Here is a 22798-nt window from a genome sequence, read left to right as displayed (position 1 = left end):
ATAAGGCCCTCAAAGAATAACAACGTGTCCTGTGGGATACCTGATGTCATGTACATGGCCCCTCACCTTTGGGGTGCAGAAGACTGTCTCGTTCCACTGACAGAAGATTTGACCTTGTGTAAAAATAGCTGCACTTTTGTTAGTTCAGTCCCATGTGATGTGCAAGTGTTTGATTTGTGCACAATAATAATGGAGGAATCAAGCTTGGAATTCCCATCTACCATGTCCCAGGTGTTAGGTTTGTAGCTTGAACCCATCCGCTGGAACGTTGAAGACAATATAATTACACTGCTAAGCAAGACACAAATAGGCAAAGTTCTTCATGTTTCTCGTGCACGGGAGAGAACCAGACAGAGCGCCGTTCCTTCGCTTGACCCCAGTAGCTCTCGTCCGTTCTCCCATACACTGTCCTTTTATTGAGGTTACATGAATATGCATAGGTTCATTAACATACGACGTCTACATACAAACAAAGAGTACCTTGCCTGTGTGTGTGTGTGTGTGTGTGTGGGGACTGCTGATCAAAGGGTCAAACATCCTTGGTCAGGAAGAGGGTAGCCTCCCCCTCACCCTAGATGGTTCATCCTAGATAACACGGTGAGGAAGTCCTGCAGTTCATCTAAACAAAGAGCACTTAGACTAGAACAGACGCAACTACGTTAATCCTACCATAAAATAATAAGACACGGTATGACCTCTCATGCTCCCAAAGTGCTGTCTAATACACACAAAGTTTGCAGACTATCAAGGATCAAAACCTCTACCAATCTACAACTAATTACAAAACTCTAAGCATATATAAGTAAATATTTCTAAGCATAAATGACAATCAACAATACAAATCTAACACCAGGCCCTTGATTTATATTTTCATCTCAGGGATACAGTTCGTTCACAGTTATTTGAGGCTACTTAAATGGACACAAACATACAAATGTAGTACATTTTGTACTTCAGTACGTATTCCTACAGCTTAATGTACTTATTATTAAGTAATTATTTTTCTCCAGTGTGTAGTTATCTTGTCTTTGTATCAAAATTATCAGAAAAGACTGTATAACATAATTTTCATTTTGTCCATGTCAGTAAATTAACTCATCATGAAGTGTTGCTTGCTCTTGGTAGCTACAAAGCGTGGAGTATTAAACTAAAATATGATACAGGTTAGAAAAAAATAAATCCTTTTGGGATTGAGTTAAACTTATCACACTGTTAAAGCATCAAAAGTTGTTCATAATAGTTTTTGGTACCAAAAATGTGTTCATTTCTAACAAAAAAAAGAGCACCTTGGATAACAACCACATAGACTGGCAATATATCTAATGTTGTGATCAATTAGACAAGAAGACCAAGTAGGCTAAAGTGTAGAATCATAGTTGTGTCACCAATGCTCCAAATGTTTCTTGAGCCTATCATTTTGTTATTGTGGAATAGATTAAAGCAATCCCATGTTTGATAAAGAACGGCTTCTTTTCTTAAAAATCACAGCATGTGTATGACATTATAGAATGAGTAGTTAAATAACTTTCAGCGGTGTCATTAGACATGTTCATGTTTAAAGATGTATAGAATGTAACAGAGAGGACAAAGTTTTGTACAAATGAGAATGGTTTACTGGTGTCTTTCAAAATACACCATACTCAAAAACAGGTTGTATTTTGCATATAATAACAGGATAAAATAACAGTTATTTCTGAAATGTTATACAAACCTCTTTACAATGTAACCAATCTCTGTGATTGACAACTTTTCTTCTAAACCCATTAGGAACATAAAGGTTCACATTCTTGTTTCTATTAAGATTTCTGCAAACATCTGAAATACTTTAATATAGAACATGCTTAATCAGTTGGAATATGGTATTTGTAATGGTGTTGTACTTATGTATGTATATACAGTAGACACTCAGCAATCTTCCAGTTTGTAGAACTGTTACCGTATGCTATATTGGAAATATTTGTTACTCTTCCTGTAGTAAAAAAGTATTAGAATGTTAAAATTAGTCATTTATTTTGGCACTAACCAGAAACACAGTAACAATGTGTGCAGCAGGAACAGAGCACTTCTATGTTTAGTGTACGGATTCCTACCAGGTGAAGCACTGAAAATGTTATTTAAATATGTATATGTATTTTCAACTGGTGTTGTTTTGTGGTCTCATTCCCCAAGCAATTTGTTGCCTTATTTTGTCCCCAACACTCACTGCTGCTTCTGCAAACCTGAACATTCCCTTTAGCTTACTATTTTAATTGGGGGGAGAAACTAAGAAAGCACTTACTGACCAGATGAAAAAAAAGGCTGCACATGAAAAAGGCACAACAGGCTACACTGTTAAGAGAACTTAACCACCCAGTCTATTGAACATTCACATTCATTCCTTCATGTTACTGTTAACTACACCCGTGTTTCTATGAACTGTTAGGGTGGAAAACCTAAAACGTGTAGGGCAGAGTGCCTTGAGGACCAAGGTTGGGTAACACTGACCTACACCACATCCATCACCCACATAGAGCTTGCGAGAATGCTGTTAAATTCACTGCGAAAGTCTGGATAGCTGTGATAACCAAGGGGCAGCTTTAGTACACATCCACATGTGTGGGATTGTGGTCTGCGGAGGAAATCTGTAGTTTCTATGAACTCAATTAGTATGGCTTTATCCAACAGATTGGATCCTGTACAGAACCGCAGGAAAAGCTGAAGATAATTGAAATCAATTTCTCCAATGTACCTTTTCAGGTAACGAGAAACTGTTGACTGGGCAGCTGTCATCTCCTCTGGAAAGATTAGAAGCTCCTTCACTGTTTTTACAGTCGGTTTTTTTTCTGCTATGAAATGATGCAGTCCTTCTGGTGGGAGTAAACCAGCTACAGAACCCACAACGGGATGCCAGCACTTGATTACAAACATTGGGGCCTGAATAAGTACTTTGTGTCCTATCTGTGCCAAAACAGGGAGCAGTGTGTCCTTGGTAGGAACCTGCTTGCACTCATTTGCATCAACTACTTCCAGCAATTCATCTGTATCCACTTCAGGAAGCACACAGCCCCACTCCCCCCCATCATCCTGACTGACACCCCCATCACCTCTGTGGACTCATTCCGCTTCCTGGGTACCACCATCACCCAGGACCTGAAGTGGGAGCCCACCATCACCTCCGTCATCAAGAAAGCCCAGCAGAGGATGTACTTCCTGAGGCAGCTGAAGAAATTCAACCTGCCAACACGGACGATGATGCAGTTCTACACCGCAATCATCGAGTCCATCCTCACCTCCTCCATCACCGTGTGGTACGCTGGAGCCACTATCAGGGACAAACAGAGACTGCAGCGTGTTGTGCGCTCTGCTGAGAAGGCGATTGGCTGCAGACTCCCATCTCTGCAGGACCTGTACACCTCCAGGACACTGCGGCGTGCAGCTCGGATCTCAGCTGACCCTTCTCACCCTGGACACAGTCTGTTTGACCTGCTCCCCTCAGGCAGGAGGCTCCGGTCCATTCGCACCAGAACCTCTCGCCATAAGAACAGTTTCTTCCCCTCTGCTGTTGGACACATGAACAATAACCGTATGACTGTTCCCACCACTAACACATGACCCTACACTGTGTTCACTGCATCATTCCATGTTTGGCACTGATCACCACCTGCACTCATGTATATATCTTTCTACGTAGCACTCTTAATTCTTATTCTCATGTATATATCTCATGTATATCTCATGCACATATCTTTCTACGTAGCACTTTTAATTATTATTCTTACTTTAATTTTTTCATGTCTATTTAAGCGCAATTTATGACACTATGTTTGCACTGAAGCACCGCAGCAATTTCCTAATGTTGTAAACCTGCTCAATATTTGGCAATAAACCCCTTTCTGTTTCTGTTTCTGAATTGAAGTCATCCAAAGCCTTCAGGAGAACAGATCGCTCTTCTTGTGAGACGTACAAAAGAAAGGAATCTTTTAAACTACTGGTTGTCGAGCCGTACAATATCTCCTCCAGAAAGGGTATTGCAAGCTTCACTGGGAAGTAACCAGCTTGTTTCCACCCTACAACGAACACTCTAGCTATAGCCTGCCATTCTTCACACTGAAAGTCATGCCGGATGAATGGGACTTTCACCTCAACTCCCAATGTGCAGCTGTCATAGAAATCCATCCAAAATTCTGTCAGGCAGTCCCGCAAAACACCACTTCCTTCCCCCTGTTCAAGCTCTCCATTTGGTAACAACATTTTGATAATGACCTCAGATGAAATAATGTTTGAGTCCTTAAAGGCACTGATCAAATCAGTAAGACAATGACCTCTTCTAACAGTCAGTATTACGGGACAAGATCGTGGTTCAGGGGGTGCTTGGTCAGGAATATTGGCCTCTCCTGTCAGCCCCGGTGAGAGAGACAATGTGTGATGAGGTGGATCAGACTCTTTTTCTGTAAACAGTGTTTCAGGGTTTAGTTCAACCACACTAATATCCACCCTGTTATCCCCACTAATAATAACAACTGCATCAGAATCTTCACTTTCACCTACATTTGGCAGACCATCCCATGTAATGTGTCATTCAGTTCCAAATATCCACTTATGGAAGCTCCATCATTAATTACAAAGTTTGATGGTTCTGAATTTATGTTTTCCACCAACAGATCATCAGCGGCCTGATTAGGTTCATTGCCAGTGAGATCTACCACAGAGGGCTGGGTTATTGCATGATTGGCCTCTACGTCTTGGGGCTGCTGTTGTGTTTTCTTTCTGGTACACAGATAAAGTCGCAGAATTTTGACTTTACTTTGCTTATACAACTCATCAACTGTACTGGAAGCATCCACATGCATCTGTGAGCTCTCAATATGAGTTGAATAGTGTGAAAGACTTTTGTTTTTTTTTTGAGGTGCCATTGGGGAAAAACAGATTTTCAGCCATAAGTTTGATATTTGACACTGTTTCATTTTTATCTACAGATAAATGCCTTGTTCCACCACCACTTACAGACTTCACCTGTTTGAACCCACCCTTCGACTCATCAAAATCCATCCAGCCAACCTCAATTCGTCTAACTGTTCGTTTTGCATTTGTATTTTCTGCCCACTGAGACAATTTCTTTTTAGGAGGCATTCCCTCAGCTCCTGTCAGTCTTTGTCGTAGCCTTGAGAGTATAGATTCTTTCCTGGATGGCAGAAGGCCACAGTGGAGACTCTATCGCCAACTTTGGGGATGTACTTTGCCAGGTACTGTCTGTCATTAAGGGAATGACAGTTTCATCAATCTGAAAAATATAAATAACAAATTAATAAAATTGTCAATATTAAAAAAAACAATGAATACATACAACTGCATATTTTAGAGTTGTTTTTTGCTATCTACTTTTGATAACAGATACTTTTGGTAATGTGGTACACATTTGTCCAACATAAGATAAACAAAAATTACTTTTTAAATTACTCTTTAAACATATCACGTCATTAATTAATGTCACTGATTAAACACAAATATGAAATTCAATAAATTCTTTTAGAATGTGCATAGTAAATTGTGGATTGCTGCTCTCCGTTCAAAAACAAACACACAGACACACACGCACGCACACAGCAAAAGCTGCAGTGGCTTACATTCTCATCTTCAAGTTTCTTGATCACATCTTCTTCAACTTTACGCTCTGTTAAGAATTCTCGCAGCCGAGTATCCATAGCTGACCTCTAAACCACATGAAAATGAAATTAGTATTTTTACACTCAGTTATAAATTTTATGTAGCAGATTTTTACATGATAGCCTACCTATAAAATCACTTTATCTATGGCAAATCAGAATTTGATAATGATTGTTTTATTACTTTGATATTATCTATGGTAATGAGGAATGGAGCAATTGTCTACTTGGAGTTTAAGTAGTTCAGCATGAGCAATGACAACCTGCATCAATACAAAATCATTCCGATCACTGTATGCTTTATTAGTTCCCTTGGCAACATGATACCCGCAGTGAGCTACTGTAACTGCAAGGCTTCATCCGATGATGCATTGAAAGCTACGGCTCATTTAGCATGTATTACCTTAACAAGTGTGACTCACATGATGCTACTTTCAAAGGAGATGTTCAGCAAAAAAAAAGGCAATTTTAAGATGCTTTCCATCTAAAACTGTTATTATTGTCCAGACCAGATTAGTTGCACCAGCTAGTATGGTGATGTGGCCAGGGTAAAAGAGAGACACCTTCGTGACACAGAGAACTAAGGTTTTATGTTGAACATACCTCGTTTATTAGTAGCCTTCAGCCTTGCTCTACTTTGAAAGTGTGCTGCGGGGCCGCCGCACGTCCTACAGTTAAAAATGAGTTTACGGCTACATATTAGCACAACAAAACAACGTGTACTAACAACATGAGGATACAACATTTGAAACGTCAGCAGATACCATTTAGAACATAATAACAATATAGGTCTGAATAAATAACTGCCGAATTGCGGGATAACAATATGAAATAAATATAAAATATAATACACTCACCTTAAGGACATCACCAACAGCAAGGACTCCGTACTATGGCTGACGCAGGTTCTAGTGAATGTGCCCTGGGATGATATATATATATATATATCATCATATGCCATATGCCATGATTAATCATGGCAGCACAAGAACAAGCTCTGAGTACAAGATCCATAGAGGCTGGGGTCTATCACACCAGGCAAGACCCCAGGTGCAGGCTGTGTAAAGATGCCCCAGAGACAATCCAGCACATAACAGCAGGGTGCAAGATGCTAGCAGGCAAGGCATACATGGAACGCCATAACCAAGTGGCCGGCATAGTGTACAGGAACATCTGTGCCGAGTATAACCTGGAAGTCCCGAGGTCAAAATGGGAGATGCCCCCAAGGGTGGTGGAGAATGACCGAGCTAAGATCCTGTGGGACTTCCAGATACAGACGGACAAAATGGTGGTGGCTAACCAACCGGACATAGTGGTGGTAGACAAACAGAAGAAGACGGCCGTAGTGATCGATGTAGCGGTTCCGAATGACAGCAATATCAGGAAGAAGGAACACGAGAAGCTGGAGAAATACCAAGGGCTCAGAGAAGAGCTCGAGAGGATGTGGAGGGTGAAGGTAACGGTGGTCCCCGTGGTAATCGGCGCACTAGGTGCTAGTGATGGGTCATATTATAATTTATATTTAATTGTGTTGTGGTTTGCAGTGTTTTGTGTTGTTTTCACTTTAAATTTGTAAAAGGAAAAAGCTGAAAATTTAAATAGTTAAAAGTTGAAATGTGAATAGTTGATTTTTGTATTATATGATTTATTTATTACATTTTATGTGGAGTGAAAAAATAAAAGTATATTTACAGTGGCCCCTACAGACAAAGCACATACAAACTTCAAATCACGTAAAAACACGTACAAACTCCAAAACACGTACAAAAAACTCAGAAGCACATAAAAACTCAAAACACGTACAAAAGACAACAGAGGTGCTCCAGGATGCTGGGCGCAGTGTTGAGCTTTTGTTACCTAGTGGCTACACAAGCCAGCAAGTACCAACGACCGGATTTGGTGTGTGGTAGTAACAGGTAAATGAACTTTTTTTAAAATTATTTGAATATATATGAGTGCCTGTGTATAAATACACAAACAATACACACATGCTTTCAATTGTGTCATTTAAGTGATCTAGTAGCTCTGCTTTGGAAGTTCAGTTCATGCTAGAAATGTGTTTTGGAGTTTGTACGTGTTTTGTCTCTAGGGGCCACCACATATATTTATATATAAACATATATAAATAAAACCACTTTTTTTTACGTTAGTAATTCCTTTTGTGCATAATTTTATATTATTGTTAATAATAAATTAATTAAAGCAACAAAACAACCTGAAGAGCCGGTTCGGAGCCAAAAGAGCCGGCTCTTTTTAGTGAGCCGAACCGAAAGAGCCGGATCTCTAAAAAGAGCCGGAAATCCCATCACTACTAGGTGCGGTGACTTCCAAGCTAGGCGAGTGGCTCCAGCAGATCCCGGGAATAACATCGGAGATCTCTGTCCAGAAGAGCGCAGTCCTGGGAACAGCTAAGATACTGCAGGACCCTCAAGCTCCCAGGCCTCTGGTAGAGGACCCGAGCTTGAAGGATAAACCGCCCGCAGGGGCATGCTGGGTGTTTTTTATATATATATATATATATATATATATTAAATATCATCAAGTGTTTCGTGGGCACAAATAAGTATTTCGTGGCCACAATTTATTTATTTTTTGTACCATGTCATCAGAGGGGCTCCGTAGTTATGAAACACATGTCAATCCTTTTAAAAGGCCATACATTATACTGCATTTACAAATGTTATATTTTTGATTGAATCATAGTAGTGTAAACCTGCCTACCAGTGAACTGCAACTCCCTGTTCATTGTAGTGATGGGATTTCTGGCTCTTTTTAGAGAGCCGGCTCTTTCGGCTCCGAACCGGCTCTTCGGGTTGTTTTGTTGCTTTAATTAATTTAACAATAATATAAAATTATGCACAAAAAGAATTACTAATGTAAAAAAAGTGGTTTTATTTATATGTGTATATATATAAATATTTACGGTGGCCCCTAGAGACAAAGCACGTACAAACTCCAAAACACATTGCTGGCATTAACTGAACTTCCAAACAGAGCTACCTCGATCACATAAATTACACAACTGAAAGCATGTGTGTATTGTTTGTGTATTTATACACAGGCACTCATATATATTCAAATAATTTAAACAAAAGTTCATTTACCTGTTACTACCACACACCAAATCCAGTCGTTGGTACTTCCTGGCTTGTGTAGCCACGAGGTAACAAAGCTCAACACTGCCCCCTAGCATCCTGGAGCACTTCTGTTGTGTTTTGTATGTGTTTTGAGTTTTTACGTGTTTTGGAGTTTTTACGTGTTTTGGAGTTTGTACGTGCTTTGTCTCTAGGGGCCACCGTAAATATACTTTTATTTATTCACTCCACATAAAATGTAATAAATAAATTATATAATACAAAAAACAATTAGTCACAGTTCAACTTTTAACTATTTACATTTTCAGCTTTTTTCCTTTTAAACAAATTTAAAGTGAAACAACACAAAACACTGCAAAACACAACACAATTAAATATAAATTAAAACATGAAAACAAAAAGAAGATGCACATTCTCTGTCATATGGACCTGCATGAATAAACTTTCTGAATCCTTTATCATCTGCAACTGAAAATAGTTGTGGATGATTACTATACCTTTCTAATGTGACGTTGTTGTCCCTGGCTGTCTTTCTCTCTCTCGCCCTCCGGCTCTGTTCCTGTGCTACCTACCCCTTGGAAGATCCTCAAAAACACATCCTTATGAGGTCCTAAGGCCAAAAATCGACCACAACATAAAAATTGCTATAAAATATTATATATTAATATTTTTTTCCACTTCAAATTGGTCAGTCTTTTAAAACCACTTCTCCCTGAAATATTCATATAAAGTTTTAATTATATTTCGGGGGTTTTAACCCTTTAAATCCCAGTTCCGTTACATGAGCGCACTGGTTTTTAAGCCGAAAAAACCAAAAAACTTAAATGTTTTCCATAAAATACATTTGAAGTAATATTTGATTGTTATTATAATTAGGCCTTTGGACATTCATTTTGATTCACCGTTATGTTTTTTTGCAGGAGCACGGTTTTTCACTCTTGCCCCACTAAATGCATATTACCTTGTTGCCTTCTAAAATAAGATAAAAAGGATTATGTAAATAAAAATACAAGATCAGTTTGAACCAAATAAACATTTATTTTCCAACAACCAACAAGAACTTGTATATTGTTGGGAATGGGTAAATGCATGAGAGAGAAAGAGCGAGTGAGAGGGTGGCGTGTGTGGCTGGGGGGTAAAAGTCTTGCTCAGGTAGAGCAGTGGCTGCAGATAAACTTGCTGTGGGCTCGGCAGGTGAACCTTCCACATTTGCTGCAGCTGTTTCCAACTCGCCTCATGTAGTCACAGCAAAGCTCACAGTGCTTCCTGCCCTTGGGATGTGTCAATCCAGAGGGGCCTGCAGCAGCACCGTACTGCACAGCTGTGACTAATCCAGCAGCGGCTGATGAGCGGGGAAGGTGTTCTCTTTTGGTTATATGAGGCTTGATCATGCTTTCTCCCACCTCTTCTATGTACAGCCTCCTCCTGTGTGGCGTCTGCTGCAGCCAGGACCGATCTACTGACGTCCACAGCACGAAGGCGTTGTACAGGGAAACGTCTATCATGTTGTGAAAGACAGCCATTGGCCATCGATTGTTCCGTCTCCTGCACGAGTAGGTGCCGACAACCTAACAAAAAACCCCACAAAACACAAAACCTCTGTATATTTTACACAAGAATATTTGAGCAAAAATGAATAAAGGTGTGCGTAACTGATGCGTAATGACACCCACCTTATCAAGGTTGTCGACACCTCCTTTGCACTGGTTATAGTCATCGATGATCACCGGCTTTCTTTTCTCTCCATCGCTGACCTCCAGCCTGCGATGCTTGGTGCTCAATAGAAGAACATTCCAGCCCCGTCGGGGAATGTAGGATACGAGGGTGTGCCTCACTGTAAAGGCAAAGGTGGACGAGTAGATCGCTCTCCCTTTTGTCTGGCGCAAAACAGGTGAGATTTCTGGTTCGTTCTGGCGAATTGTGCCGACTAGAGCTATTTGCCTCTTGAGGAGTTGCTCCGCCAGTGCAAATGACGTAAAAAAGTTATCGCAGGTGGCGACATGTCCCTGGAGCCCCTCGGTCATCTGCAGGACGACCCTCATCCCCTGGTTTACTTCTGCTCGTTCACCCGCTGCTCTCCCCGTGTAGACTTGCAGCCGCCAGGCGTACGATGTCTTGGCGTCACAGGCTGCCCAAACCTTTATGCCATATTTGGCAGGCTTTTTTGGAATGTACTGTCGGAAGCTGCACCTTGCTTTGAACGGGACCAGCTGCTCATCCACAGTAAGGTCTCGGTCTGGGCTGAACAACATCATCAGGCGGTGTGTCCACATGTCCCATACCTCGTGAAAGGGAGCCAATTTGTCGGTATGGCGGCGGGGTCGGGAGAGCTTGTCGTCAAACCTGAGGGCCCTGGTGATGTGAGAAAATCTTTTCTGGGACATTGCAGCTCGGAAAATGCTCCTTCCCGTTTTCTCGCTCCAAAGGCTGGTGGTGGCTTCGTGTTTTGAGCGGTAAACGCCGGCCAAAATGAGCAGCCCCACATAAGCCAGCAATTCGTCGTTATCCAAATCTCGCCAGTCTGAGATTGTGCGTCTGCCATGGAGGTTGGTCATTTCAACGATATGGTGCATGATCTCATCAGTCAGGAACAACCTGAAGTTGGAGAGTGGGTCAGAAATTCGGGCGACGGCGTAGTGGGTAGGTCCTGCTATATGCCCTATTGCTGCTGGGACGTAGCGCAGCGTCGCGGTACTTGAGGGGGACCATATCTTGCCGTTTTTGGAGGTCCACTCCGGTGCTTCGCCGTGCATCTCCTCCTCGCTCTCATCTCCAGAAGACAAATCAGAAGAAGACTCCAGAGAGGAAAGGCTTCTGATTTTAGACACAAACATACATTTTTCTAAAGTTAGAAAAAGACCTTTATTTTTATATATATATATATATATATATATATATATATATATATATATATATATATATATAAAGGTCATTGATAGTGACACACAACACCACTCTTTTTTCACTTTTTAAAGCAGAGCAACACGCTTAAAATCTGATTTTTCTTGGCTGGAGTTCGTTCAATGCTGAAAAATGGGGGGAAATTGCGCCACCTGGTGGACAAATGAAAAAAATTACAAATTTAAGGCCGATGTGAGTGAAGTTGGCCCCCACCTTCTTCAAACAAAAGTGGTATCAAACGTTTGTGCTGGTTTGTACTGCAAAAATTTTCGTTTGTGCTGCTATCATTTTAAAGATATTAATAAAAATTTCTAGAGGTCATCAGAGGTCAACCAGCCCCCCCACATTAATTGAATCAAACAAAACTGGTGTCAATCAACTGTGCTACATTTGTGCTGGTTTGTGCTGCTAAAATTACAGTTTGTGCTGCTTCTGTTTTAAAGATATTGTCTCATTCCTGCATCTGCATGTGAAGTGTTCTCCTTTGGATTTTCTTTTATGGTTTTCATTTTCTTACGAACTTTTTGCAGAAGTCCTAGTTTTCTTTTTGACAGTGGTTGCTTGCTTTTGCAGAAATTGAAATTGGCCTCTGTGGCAGCTCCGCCATAGCCACCACCAAACAACTTAAACGCCCGGTATGCCCGATGGCCAGTCCAGCTATGGTCACCTCCCTTGAGTAGGGTGCCTGGATGTCTTCAACTCTACAGAAGGCCCTCTGTGAAGGTGCACTAACACACGAGGGCCACTTGTGATAACATTCATCCATACAACTAAGTAAGGAAGTGATATTACTAACGTGATATGGTTAAAATATGTGTGCCAGTACAATATATACATGTGCAAAGCCCTGCATACATGTATCATGGGGAAGGAGGAGGAAGTTATTATGTCTATTAATGGAGAATTGATTTAGTTACTGAATTTTGCTTCTTGGGTGTAATAGTAGACGAAATTTGACGTTGAAATCACATATTGAGTATATTAGAAAGAAATGTAAGAGGTTTATTAGACTACAAGTCAATGTGCATCTTATACTTTTCATTGTTTTTCTCATACTTTAGTTTTTAATGTGTGGAAGTTTGGGGGAATACATATGTGGATACCATAAACCCTCTAAACTTATTACAGAAGAAAGTGATACGAACGATTCATAACGTCAAATATAGAGAACATACAAATAAATTGTTTATAAAATCAAAACTATTAAAATTAGGATATTTAGTGAAACTATGGACACTATTAATTATGTTTCAGGCTAAAAATAATATTTTGCCTTTCAAGTTACAAAGTTTATTTTCAATGTGTTCGGGGCTGAAGACAGCAGAAGGAAATTTTATTTTAAGCATCAGCTAGCTAGGACTGCACACAGATCAATCCAACGGTTAGAGGTATACGACTATGGAAATCTCGTCATTATAATCTAAAGAATTGTACAAATTTACATTGTTTTAAAAAGTGTTACATGTCTAAAACCAAACTATGAAGACTATGAACGAAATTTGAGTTAATTGAAGGATTTTTCCCTCTCTCCTGCTTTCTTTCGCCTTATTCTATTTCCTGATCTTTTCTCCTTGTTATGATGTGAAGTGGTATATTCTGATTGTAGATTTATTGTTTGGTCTGCGTTAGGACCTGGAGATAAGTGTTAGTTTGTTCCTTGGTGTATGGTGCCCACTTGTAATATAAGTTGGATCGCAGACAGGGGGCAGGGTTTAATAAGAGCATTTTCTTCTTCCTTTTCACGCATGGTTGCAGTGTTATACCGAGAGAAAGCATGGTTTGTGTGTATGAAAGAGCAAAACTGTTGAAACTGTTAAACCAAGTGTGAAATAAATGAAATGAAATTTACCTTTGATTGTGAAGGCTTATTCCTGGAATAAGCAGCTTGCTCTGCCACAACCACGAACAGTAAACATGCAATGAGCAATGCCAACATTTTCCACACCCTAGTCTCCTCTTGCTCTGCATGATGACATAGAACACAAACAAGTACAGAAAATTAACTAAAAATATAGCATGTGTCAAGTTTTTATAACCACTTAAAGGAAACTGTTCAACAGAGCTCATAAAGAAGCCTGATGCAGTTGATGCCTTGTTATTATTTCCAGCACCGAGGTGCATCATCTGGAACATAATTTATGAAGAAATCATTTAGTTTAGGACAAACAAAGACAATACATAACAAAAAAATGACACCTAACAGTGATGTCATCTCTTAAAGTGAAATGACACAGCTGAACACTAGTGAACATAAATTTCTTGTTGAAGGAGTGGAAGAAGAACACAGCCCTTTCTCTCTGGTAGTTCATTAATTTAGAGAAAACAACTGTACATGTAATGGAGTACTGTTTTACTTCAACAATAATGTTTTATGTGGTGAAAAAAGGCTGTTTAGCTTTCAGGAAGAGCCATCTATTCCAGCAAATACAACAACTGCATATTTGAAAAAAAAAATCTAATTTACAGCAAAATATAAAACAGACACACAAAACGTCCAAGTATAACTTTTGTCCACAAGTCTGAATTTATCCTTTTTTTGTTTGCATTCTTTCAAAGAACTGCCTCCTTATTAATGGTCCCTGGAACAGAAACACACTTGCTGTGTGCTATTGACACACTAATCTATGCATACGTACATAAACACAACAAGAAGGTAAACACGTTTATTCATTTCCTTAAAAAGTGCATCGATTTAATAAGAATTTAGTGAAATTTTGTTAAAGTAAAAATACTTTTGAAAATATGTGAAAAGTTTTTGTCCAGATTGGAGCAGAATACGCTGATTTTAAATTCAGTTAGTTACAGATGGCTTGGCACAACACCCTGTTAACATTGACACATAGGTTACCATAGTGTTTCAAAGAGTAAAATAAGCACAGATTTACAAAAAAACAACACTGCCATAACGACGTTACTACTGACCCTACATTTGTCTGGCCTTTGGCTTCACCTGCACAAGTGCCGAGGTAGGTCTCCCTGCAGGATTGGTTTTCCCTCCGTCGGGAGCAGCAACATTTTTCTTGTAAAACAAAGGCGGGCCTACCAAAAACAGTTTGGAACCACTGGGTTAACTGCAGGTGTATAAGTCATGTAGATTCCTGCACTCACACACTGGTTTATTTGTCTTCATGAACAAACATGATCAGATTATAAAACTCATATGGAGTCATGACATAAAAATGGTTTTACATGCATCTAATCTGAGAAAAGATTGAATCGGTTAAATCTGGACTTACAGTCTCTGGATGTTTGGTCCAGTTTCACAGGAAGAACAAGAGAAAACATTTCAGCGATTCTTCAGACGAATCAGGAGCTCTACAGAGAAATCTCTGCTCCAACCATCAGCTAAACATCTCCACCTCTGACAGAAGTTCAACACACATGCAGAAATAAGTGGCTGAAGAGACATACTGACCGAAATCCTCTCAGAGACTCCAGCGGTTCATCTGTTGGACAAACAGCTGAGATAAATCTGTGTAAACTCACCATCATAGCAGAAGAAAGGCTTTCTGTGGTCACATCCAGCAGAGCTCCATCTTCCTGATCTCTCTAACAGAGTCGTAGCACATGTCCTGTTGTTTAGTCCATCACTGCATGAGTCCATGTCCCAGTATCTGAAAGAGAAGTTACTCCCATCTGACCACAGGCCGATCCACGAGGCTGTAGACTTCTGCAGCTTCTCTTCACTGTATATCTGATGGAGTCCACTGGCCAGGTCGGTGTGATGCTGTCTGCAGTAGCTCTGAGCCTGAGTCCAGGTCACAGACGTCAAAGGTTTTATTGTCGTTCATCGTCGAGTTAACAGAGAAACACCAAAACATCTTTATCAGCTAACTCGTCTCATTCTTCAAACTGTCTCTTTCAGGAGTCTATGATATAACACAGGTTATAAAATTAATTATAACATCATTAAAGATTGTATTATCTTATTACTGTCCACATATTCTCACCGTGGTAGCAGATGAACTGAAACGTGGCAGTACGTGTATGATCTTCCCACCCGTCTCCTGTCCTTAGCATAACTGATAACTTTGTGTGAAATGTAGCCGTCTGTGTGCTCCAACACAAAATGACGGTTTTACTGTTCCTGGAATTCATGCTTTAAATTAGGTCTGTCAGCGTTAACGTGTTAATGCAGACTCGTTCAATCGCGTTAGTCGCTATGACCGCGTAACACACATTACAATGTTAGCACTGAGTAACCCCTTACACGACTGATCCACAGTAACACTGACAGCACTCTTTACAAATCTCTGTATAGGGATTTGAAGTGATTACAACATGATCCTGTGCAGATGTGACCCAGCACCTGCTTTTCCCTGTGTGGATGTCTGTGTTAAATCAATCACACATTCATTTATGACAACAAGATGAAGCCTGTTAGCACCTCATGCTGTGAAGAAGCCAAAGAAACTTAGAAAGACATTCTGAACAGCAGATCCAGAGTTTTATGACATCTTCAATAAATGTGGACAAACAGAAGTTAGCTTGGCATATGTAAGGTCTTGTGAAAGGGGAAACACAGACGGTCTTTATCTTACAGTGTGACTGAAGAGCATCTACATTTAATGTCTCTCTCATGTTCTCACCTTTCCAGCTTGTTGTCGTTGTAGCAGCTGTTCTCTTACTCGCCTGCCTCCCTCCTGCTTCTTGGTGTGTCTGTGTGTACATGTTTACATATCTCTGTGAGGACCACAAACTGGAATTTTACTATGTTTCTGGGGATCAACTCCAGGGTTCCTGGTGACCCAGTGTTTTCAGTTTGTTCATGTTCTGTGTGCTTCCTTCTAATGACTCTTTAGTGTGGACTCTCTGACATTACCACACATCACACACAGACACTTTTTAAAAACTATCTCCTGCACTGGAGCAGTTTCATTTTTTAAAAGGATCCCAGCACAGCTGACTGTATGTGCAGAACCAGACCCTCCAGATATCTGTCAGAGGTGTGTTTGGCAGCAGGTGTGAAGAGTTGGCAGCTTTCATTCATTTGCATATTAGTTTGGTAACAAACAAAATACCAAAGCAAGATAGTCACCTGTACGCTCATCCATCTGTTACGTCCTGTCAGTTTAGTCATGCTCTTTGTTCCTTAAAAGTGTGTGTGTGTGTGTGTGTGTGTGTGTGTGTGTGTGTGTGTGTGTGTGTGTGTGTGTGTGTGTGTGTGTGTGTCAAGTGGCTGTTCTTGAGTTGTAGGTAACCTGGACCTCCCCTCATCACATTTTGTGTCATGAGAGCAGAGATGTGGGAGAGCTGGTGAACCTGCATGTGTCCTTCGGTGTGCAGTGCTGGGTGCTGGCAGTCACTTTGGGTCACAGCTTCCACTTCCATGAAAGAGAGCAGTTGTCAGTACCTTCTACTCGTACTTGGTACATGTGACAAAAATGGCATCTGCTGTAATAAATTGGCTGTGTGCAGGAAAAGGACCTAAATGCAGACTCGTATGTGGAGACAGGAGTTACACTCAAAACCACCTTTATTTGCTGAATGACAAAACCTGTGAAATCAAAGCACAAGGGGAAACCCAGGGAGAGCTACAAAACCATGAGGGAGGACCCAACAAAGGACTGAGGGAGACGCTGGCCTGAATACACATGCTATGTCCAAATTCAGGGTTGCATGCTTCGAAGGCCACGTTTGTGGGCAATTATGTCACAGCGACACGACGAAGACCGTCCTAATTCAAAGAGTCCTCCCAATGTGGTGACAGATGTGTCCTTTCCCAGATTTGAAGGATGGGTCTGGTGTATTCTTTGTGGCCCAACATATCCCACGATTGATTGCGGGTTACACAGGAGAGTAGTTTTGCGTAAATTTAGAACAAGAAGAATAATTTTTCGCATAACAATGGCGGACGACTCAGAAGTGAGAGTGGGAGAGGAAAACACTTTCAAATGTAAGTGAAAATCTGATCCAGTGAGTCCGATCCACATTGAAGATCGAATCTAGAGATCCAACGCTAGGAGGAGCCGGTTCACAGCAGGTATGGGCAACAGCCCAGGAGAATAATAGTAGTGGTCGCAGCAGATGGCCCCGCCCCTCCCTGAGCCTGGTTCTGCTGGAGGTTTCTTCCTGTTAAAAGGGAGTTTTTCCTTCCCACTGTCGCCAAAGTGCTGCTCATAGGGGGTCATATGATTGTTGGGTTTTTCTCTGTATCTATGAAGCGCCTTGAGGCGACTTTTGTTGTGATTTGGCGCTATATAAATAAAATTGAATTGAAAAATTGAATTGAATAGTAATGACAACGTAGGGGCCTGAGAGCTGAAAAAATTAATGTGATCTATAAAGGGTCCCCATATCTTCCTGAACTTCTCCATGGAGTCAGATGTAGAAAACCGAATTTCTTCCAGGTATAAACAGGAGACCATCTCTTCAAGCCACCTCTTGAAGCAGGGAGGGGAGGCCGATTTCCACTCCTTTAGGATTAGTCGTTTAGCAATAACCACACCGAACATGAGGGCTTGTTGCACAGCAAGGCGAAGAGCCAACGAGTTGCTGGAGCAGCCCAGGATCACCATATGACAGTCAGGATACAGTTGCCTATTGTAAACAATGCTATAGAAACTAAAAAATATTAGTCCAAAAGGCTCTAAGCTTAGAGCAGGACCAAAAAAGAGGGCCAAGAGTTTTGCCCACAAATTTGCATTTATCACAAGTGGGGGAAACGGTAGGAAAACTTTGTCCAATTTGGTTTTGGAATAGTGCAGCCTATGGACTACTTTCAATTGAATTAACTGAAGCCGGGTGTTAACAGAGCATAATTTTATCCCTTTTGCTCATAAATGGTCAGAGATAACCAAACCAGTGTCCCTGGTCCATGCCTCTTTAATATGGCGAGAGAGGGCCCCCAAAGAAAAAAGGTTAACAAGCCGAGAGATCAAGTGCTTTGAGGTGGGAGGTTCATTCATTATATTGTAAAAGACATGCTGTATGGGGATAGTAGCTAAATTTGAGAACGCTTGCTTGACATAATTCCTAATTTGTACCGAAAAAAATGCCGAAAGCTCCATTTCGAGCCATTTAGGGCTGGGCCCGTATTCCACAGCATCACCAACCATAGGCTGATTCCAGAAAACCCAGGCGCTGACATTACAGGCCCAGTAATAATGTTTAAAGACTGTAAGGCCCAGTCCTCTCTCGTCCGTGGCCTTTTGCAAGTGAGTCTTTGAAATGCGGGGGGCTTGTAGGCCCAAGCAAAAGGCATGATAATCGTATCCAGCTCTTTGAAAAAGGAAGACCAGAATGGCAGAGTGTATGTCAACCAGATGTGGGCCAGGTCTGGCAATGATGGCACTGTTTATGTTCCCATAGTCCTATTTTAGTTTCCTATTTAGTTTCAAATGCAGGTTTGTGACTGTACACTGTTAAAGTGAATTGTTAAATGTTGGTTTTATTGTAAGCACATCCTATCTGACAGATCTGTTTCTTGTGTTGTAAGATCACACACACACGTACACACACAAACACACAAACACACAGTGCCTTGTCTTTTGTAATGGGGGGTCACATTGTACAGGTCAATGCATTCATCAGCAGGACAAAATGTTTTATTTCCTGTTCACCACATTTCTTGACAGCTCTTGTGATCCACACCATTTTGCTTTCATCACTGAGGATGGCTCAGATGTTTTTCTTAACATGTACAATCTGATAGACAAACTGATTGCATTCTATACAAGTACATTTACATTACATGCAGGTTTTTTTCTCAGAGATGAAATGATATGCCAGTGCAGCCAAATATGTAGGATGACAGGACACTTTCACTGCCCTGTCTGTAACATGACAATCATACGGCGTGGGGATATGGCATTTATTGTCATGTTACGAATTAAGCCTCTGGGCTCTGTGCTGGCCATTTGTGGCCACTTCACATCTTTTTTTTTGACCATTTTTGTTGTGTTAATGCAAATGAAATAAAACCTCCCAAGTACATGAATAAAACATTTAGAATTTGCAATATGAACTGTAAACCACCTTTGGCCCTACAGTTTGTTTCTGGAGGTGTCTTTTTTCTAAAAGCCAGTGCTTCAGGAAGGTGAAGAGAAATTGTGATTATTATTATAGAGATGAAACTTGGCCCAGGTGTAGAGTAGGTGGCCCAGAGGAAGAATGTGTTGAAAGATTGATGCCAACTATCAAGTATGATTTGTAATGAAGTTTTAAAAATGATGTGATTCTATTGCAATGACCTGATTGAATTATTCAGGTTGACCCTGGTTCTGCGATTTTGTATTTCATAGAACCGTGTAGTTTTATAACAGATAAGGGACAGTTACTCTCAGGTTCATTACAGATACTCAATATTGCATCAAATTCAAAAATTCATTAAAAGTCACCCTTGGCAGTTGTTGTTATATACTCTGTGAAAAAAGGTCTTCTGGTTCATCCTATTGAAGTTTGGGCCAAGTCTTATCTCTAATGGTTCTCATATTCTTTCAGACTGCAGGCTTACTTGTGGTTCCAAGAGTATTTTAAGGTTGAAAGGCAGGTTGAGTCTTCAGCTCTCAGGCCCCTCTTCTGTAGAAACAGCTCTCAAGATGAATTCAGGAGACAAACACCTGTCTCTGCTTTTGAGATTAGCCTTAAAACTTTCCTTTTTGACAAATAACATAGTTCGGGTGGATCAGGTGACCCTGAATCTTCCCTCATTTATGTTGCAGTAAGCTGGGGCTCCTGCGGGCTTCACATGATATACGTAGTTTTTCTTATTCAGTCACTCGGTGTTTATACACCTCTCTGCATTTATTCATTAGTTAGTATGTATCTCTTGCTCTCTTCCACAGTGTATATGTTGTCCTGTCTCCTGCCCATCAACCTCAGCCAGTCAGAGTACATGGCTGTCCCTCCCTGAGCATGGCTCTGCCGGAGGTTTCCACCCTTTCAAAGGGAGTTTTTCAGACTCTGTCTGTCTCATCATGGTCACCTAAATGCAGCGCACAGTAATGTCAGGTTTTGTGATAAGGCAGATCGCGCTAACATAATATGCACTGTTTGTCAAGTCAAACCGAGTAGGAGGTGGAGAGCCCTGAGGCAAAAAAGTAAAAGTGACTGGAGGGTGGAACTAATCTTGTGTCTGGGTTTCTGTTAGTCATGTGCGATACCACTGATTTCCTTTCCGATCCCAAGTAATATTCAGGGTGGTATCAACGATACTGATCCGATACTTTGTACAAAACTTATTTTATTTGTTGTATCTCAAATTATTATTATTATTTTTATTTATTTATTTTTCTTTGCCTGTCCCGTTTGGCTCTTTTGCATCAGAATTATTGTCTAAAGGCAAAGAAAGATGCCCAACAGATTTACTTTACCAAATGGACCATCCCAGCCTTGCCGTAATGGTCCATTTGATTCACCTTTTATTGTTTATTTTATTTGGGGATAAAGGGCAAAAAACAAAAACCAACAAAATAAGCAGACAAAAAATACAATACTCCGGGGGCACCCCACCCCCGAAGTGGCCCGAGCGAGCCACAGGCTCCAGGCCCCGATAAGCGGCCACCAAGGAGTGAGCCGGCGTGTACCCGGACTCCCACCCCCAGACACAAAGAACCACCAACACACCGATGTCTGAGGGAGTCCGCCACCGGCAGGGGAAGTGGTGGTGGGAGGAGATAGGCCTCCAAACCTTGGAGGGCCTGAGATGTCCCCAGAGAGGTGGTGTCTGATACCCAACCTGACATATAGACACAGACATACATTCCCACCCTCATGCTCTCATATGCACTTACTCCACACTCACCCAACGTGGAGACAGACATAGAGGTACTCTTGCCCCTGGAGGGGGAAACTGCACCCAGACCCAGGTGGTGTTACCCTTTTTCCTGTGGTGGGGAGAAGCAGACCGCCCCGACTCCTGGCTGTGGTGATGTGTGGGTGTTCATGTGGTGATAGGGTTTGCCAGCAGGGGGCGCTGTATTTGAGAGGGCTCATGAATGCCTCTGGGGGCATTGCCTCCATAAAAGAAGACTGGTCTGTGAATGGTGAATAAAATGTTTGGAGCGGTAGCTCGCAAAAGACAAGTGGATGCTGTGTTATTTTTTAAAGCTCTACGAAGACAACACATGGTACCAGGAGTAAAAGTGGGAGAGTGGAAGCGATAGCAGCTCAAAGTTCTGTTTGAGATGGAAAGTTTGAAGCCACCGGAGGGACTGAAACTGGTGAGGAATGTGGACAGCAACTGGCGGTGTTTTAAGCAGCAGTTTGAGCTGTACATGGCTGCCATGGGACTGGACTCTAAACCCGATGCCAGGAAGATTGCTTTGCTGCTCACGGTAGCTGGTCCTCAAGCCATTGAAGTCTTCAACACGTTTGAGTTTGAGGAAGTTGGTGACAGGAATAAGTACGACAAAGTGGTTTAAAAGTTTGATGCACACTGTTCACCACAGAAGAACACAGTATATGAAAGGTATGTTTTCTGATCTCGGATGCAGCAACCAGAAGAGACTTTTGATTGCTTTGTGACTGATTTGAAGCTAAAGGCACAGTCATGTGATTTTGGAGAGCTGAAAGATTCTATGGTTCGTGATCAAATTGTGTATGGGATCCATGATAAACGGACTAGAGAACGGCTGCTCAGAGATTCCAAGCTAACTCTGGATGAAGCAGAAAGACTGTGTCATGCAAGTGAGTTAGCCCTGCAGCATGCAAAGACATTTAATGAGACGAGCGTCGCTGCAGTACATGATAGTGCAAGAATAGCTGTGGTTAAAAAGACAATGAGGAAGAATATGTCGCAGAAGCCCAGCAAAGAGGATACAGTGTACTCCTGTAAGCGATGTGGTAGCAGACATGAACCTAGACAGTGTCCAGCTTATGGCAAAAGATGTTTGAAATGCGATGGAAAAAATCATTTTGCCAAACAATGTCTGTCGAAAGTCAAACCCAAATCAGTGCATGTAGTTGAAGAGACTGACTTAAGCGAGACTTTCTTTGTGGGCATGGTGTCACTTGAGGATGTGAAAAGTGAGCATAACGAAACAGAGGACAGTGGGCGATGCTCAGATTATGAAGACACATGGATTGTTTCACTCCCAATACAAGGAACTTTGGTGGCACTAAGGATCGATACAGGTGCGCAGGCGAACCTAATCAGCATGGCAGAGATCCATGCTATGAAACCAAAGCCCAAAATAATAAAGAAAAGAGTACCTCTAA

At 41.3% G+C, this 22798-nt stretch overlaps 1 protein-coding gene across 1 annotated transcript; it reads left to right on the top strand.

The window, feature by feature from the left end:
- Window positions 1-6618: 6618 nt before the first annotated feature.
- Window positions 6619-9687, top strand: LOC308410191 (uncharacterized protein; the record flags this gene model as incomplete). Its single annotated transcript, XM_080903364.1, has 3 exons — window positions 6619-7132; window positions 7958-8136; window positions 9658-9687. The coding sequence occupies 3 exons, from the start codon at window positions 6619-6621 to the stop codon at window positions 9685-9687; spliced, it is 723 nt and encodes a 240-aa protein (XP_080759490.1).
- Window positions 9688-22798: the final 13111 nt, after the last annotated feature.

This window comes from Rhamphochromis sp. 'chilingali' (assembly GCF_963969265.1).
Source record: "Rhamphochromis sp. 'chilingali' genome assembly, chromosome: 1".
NCBI lineage: Eukaryota > Metazoa > Chordata > Actinopteri > Cichliformes > Cichlidae > Rhamphochromis > Rhamphochromis sp. 'chilingali'.
This window is presented reverse-complemented; position numbering and strand designations above follow the sequence as displayed.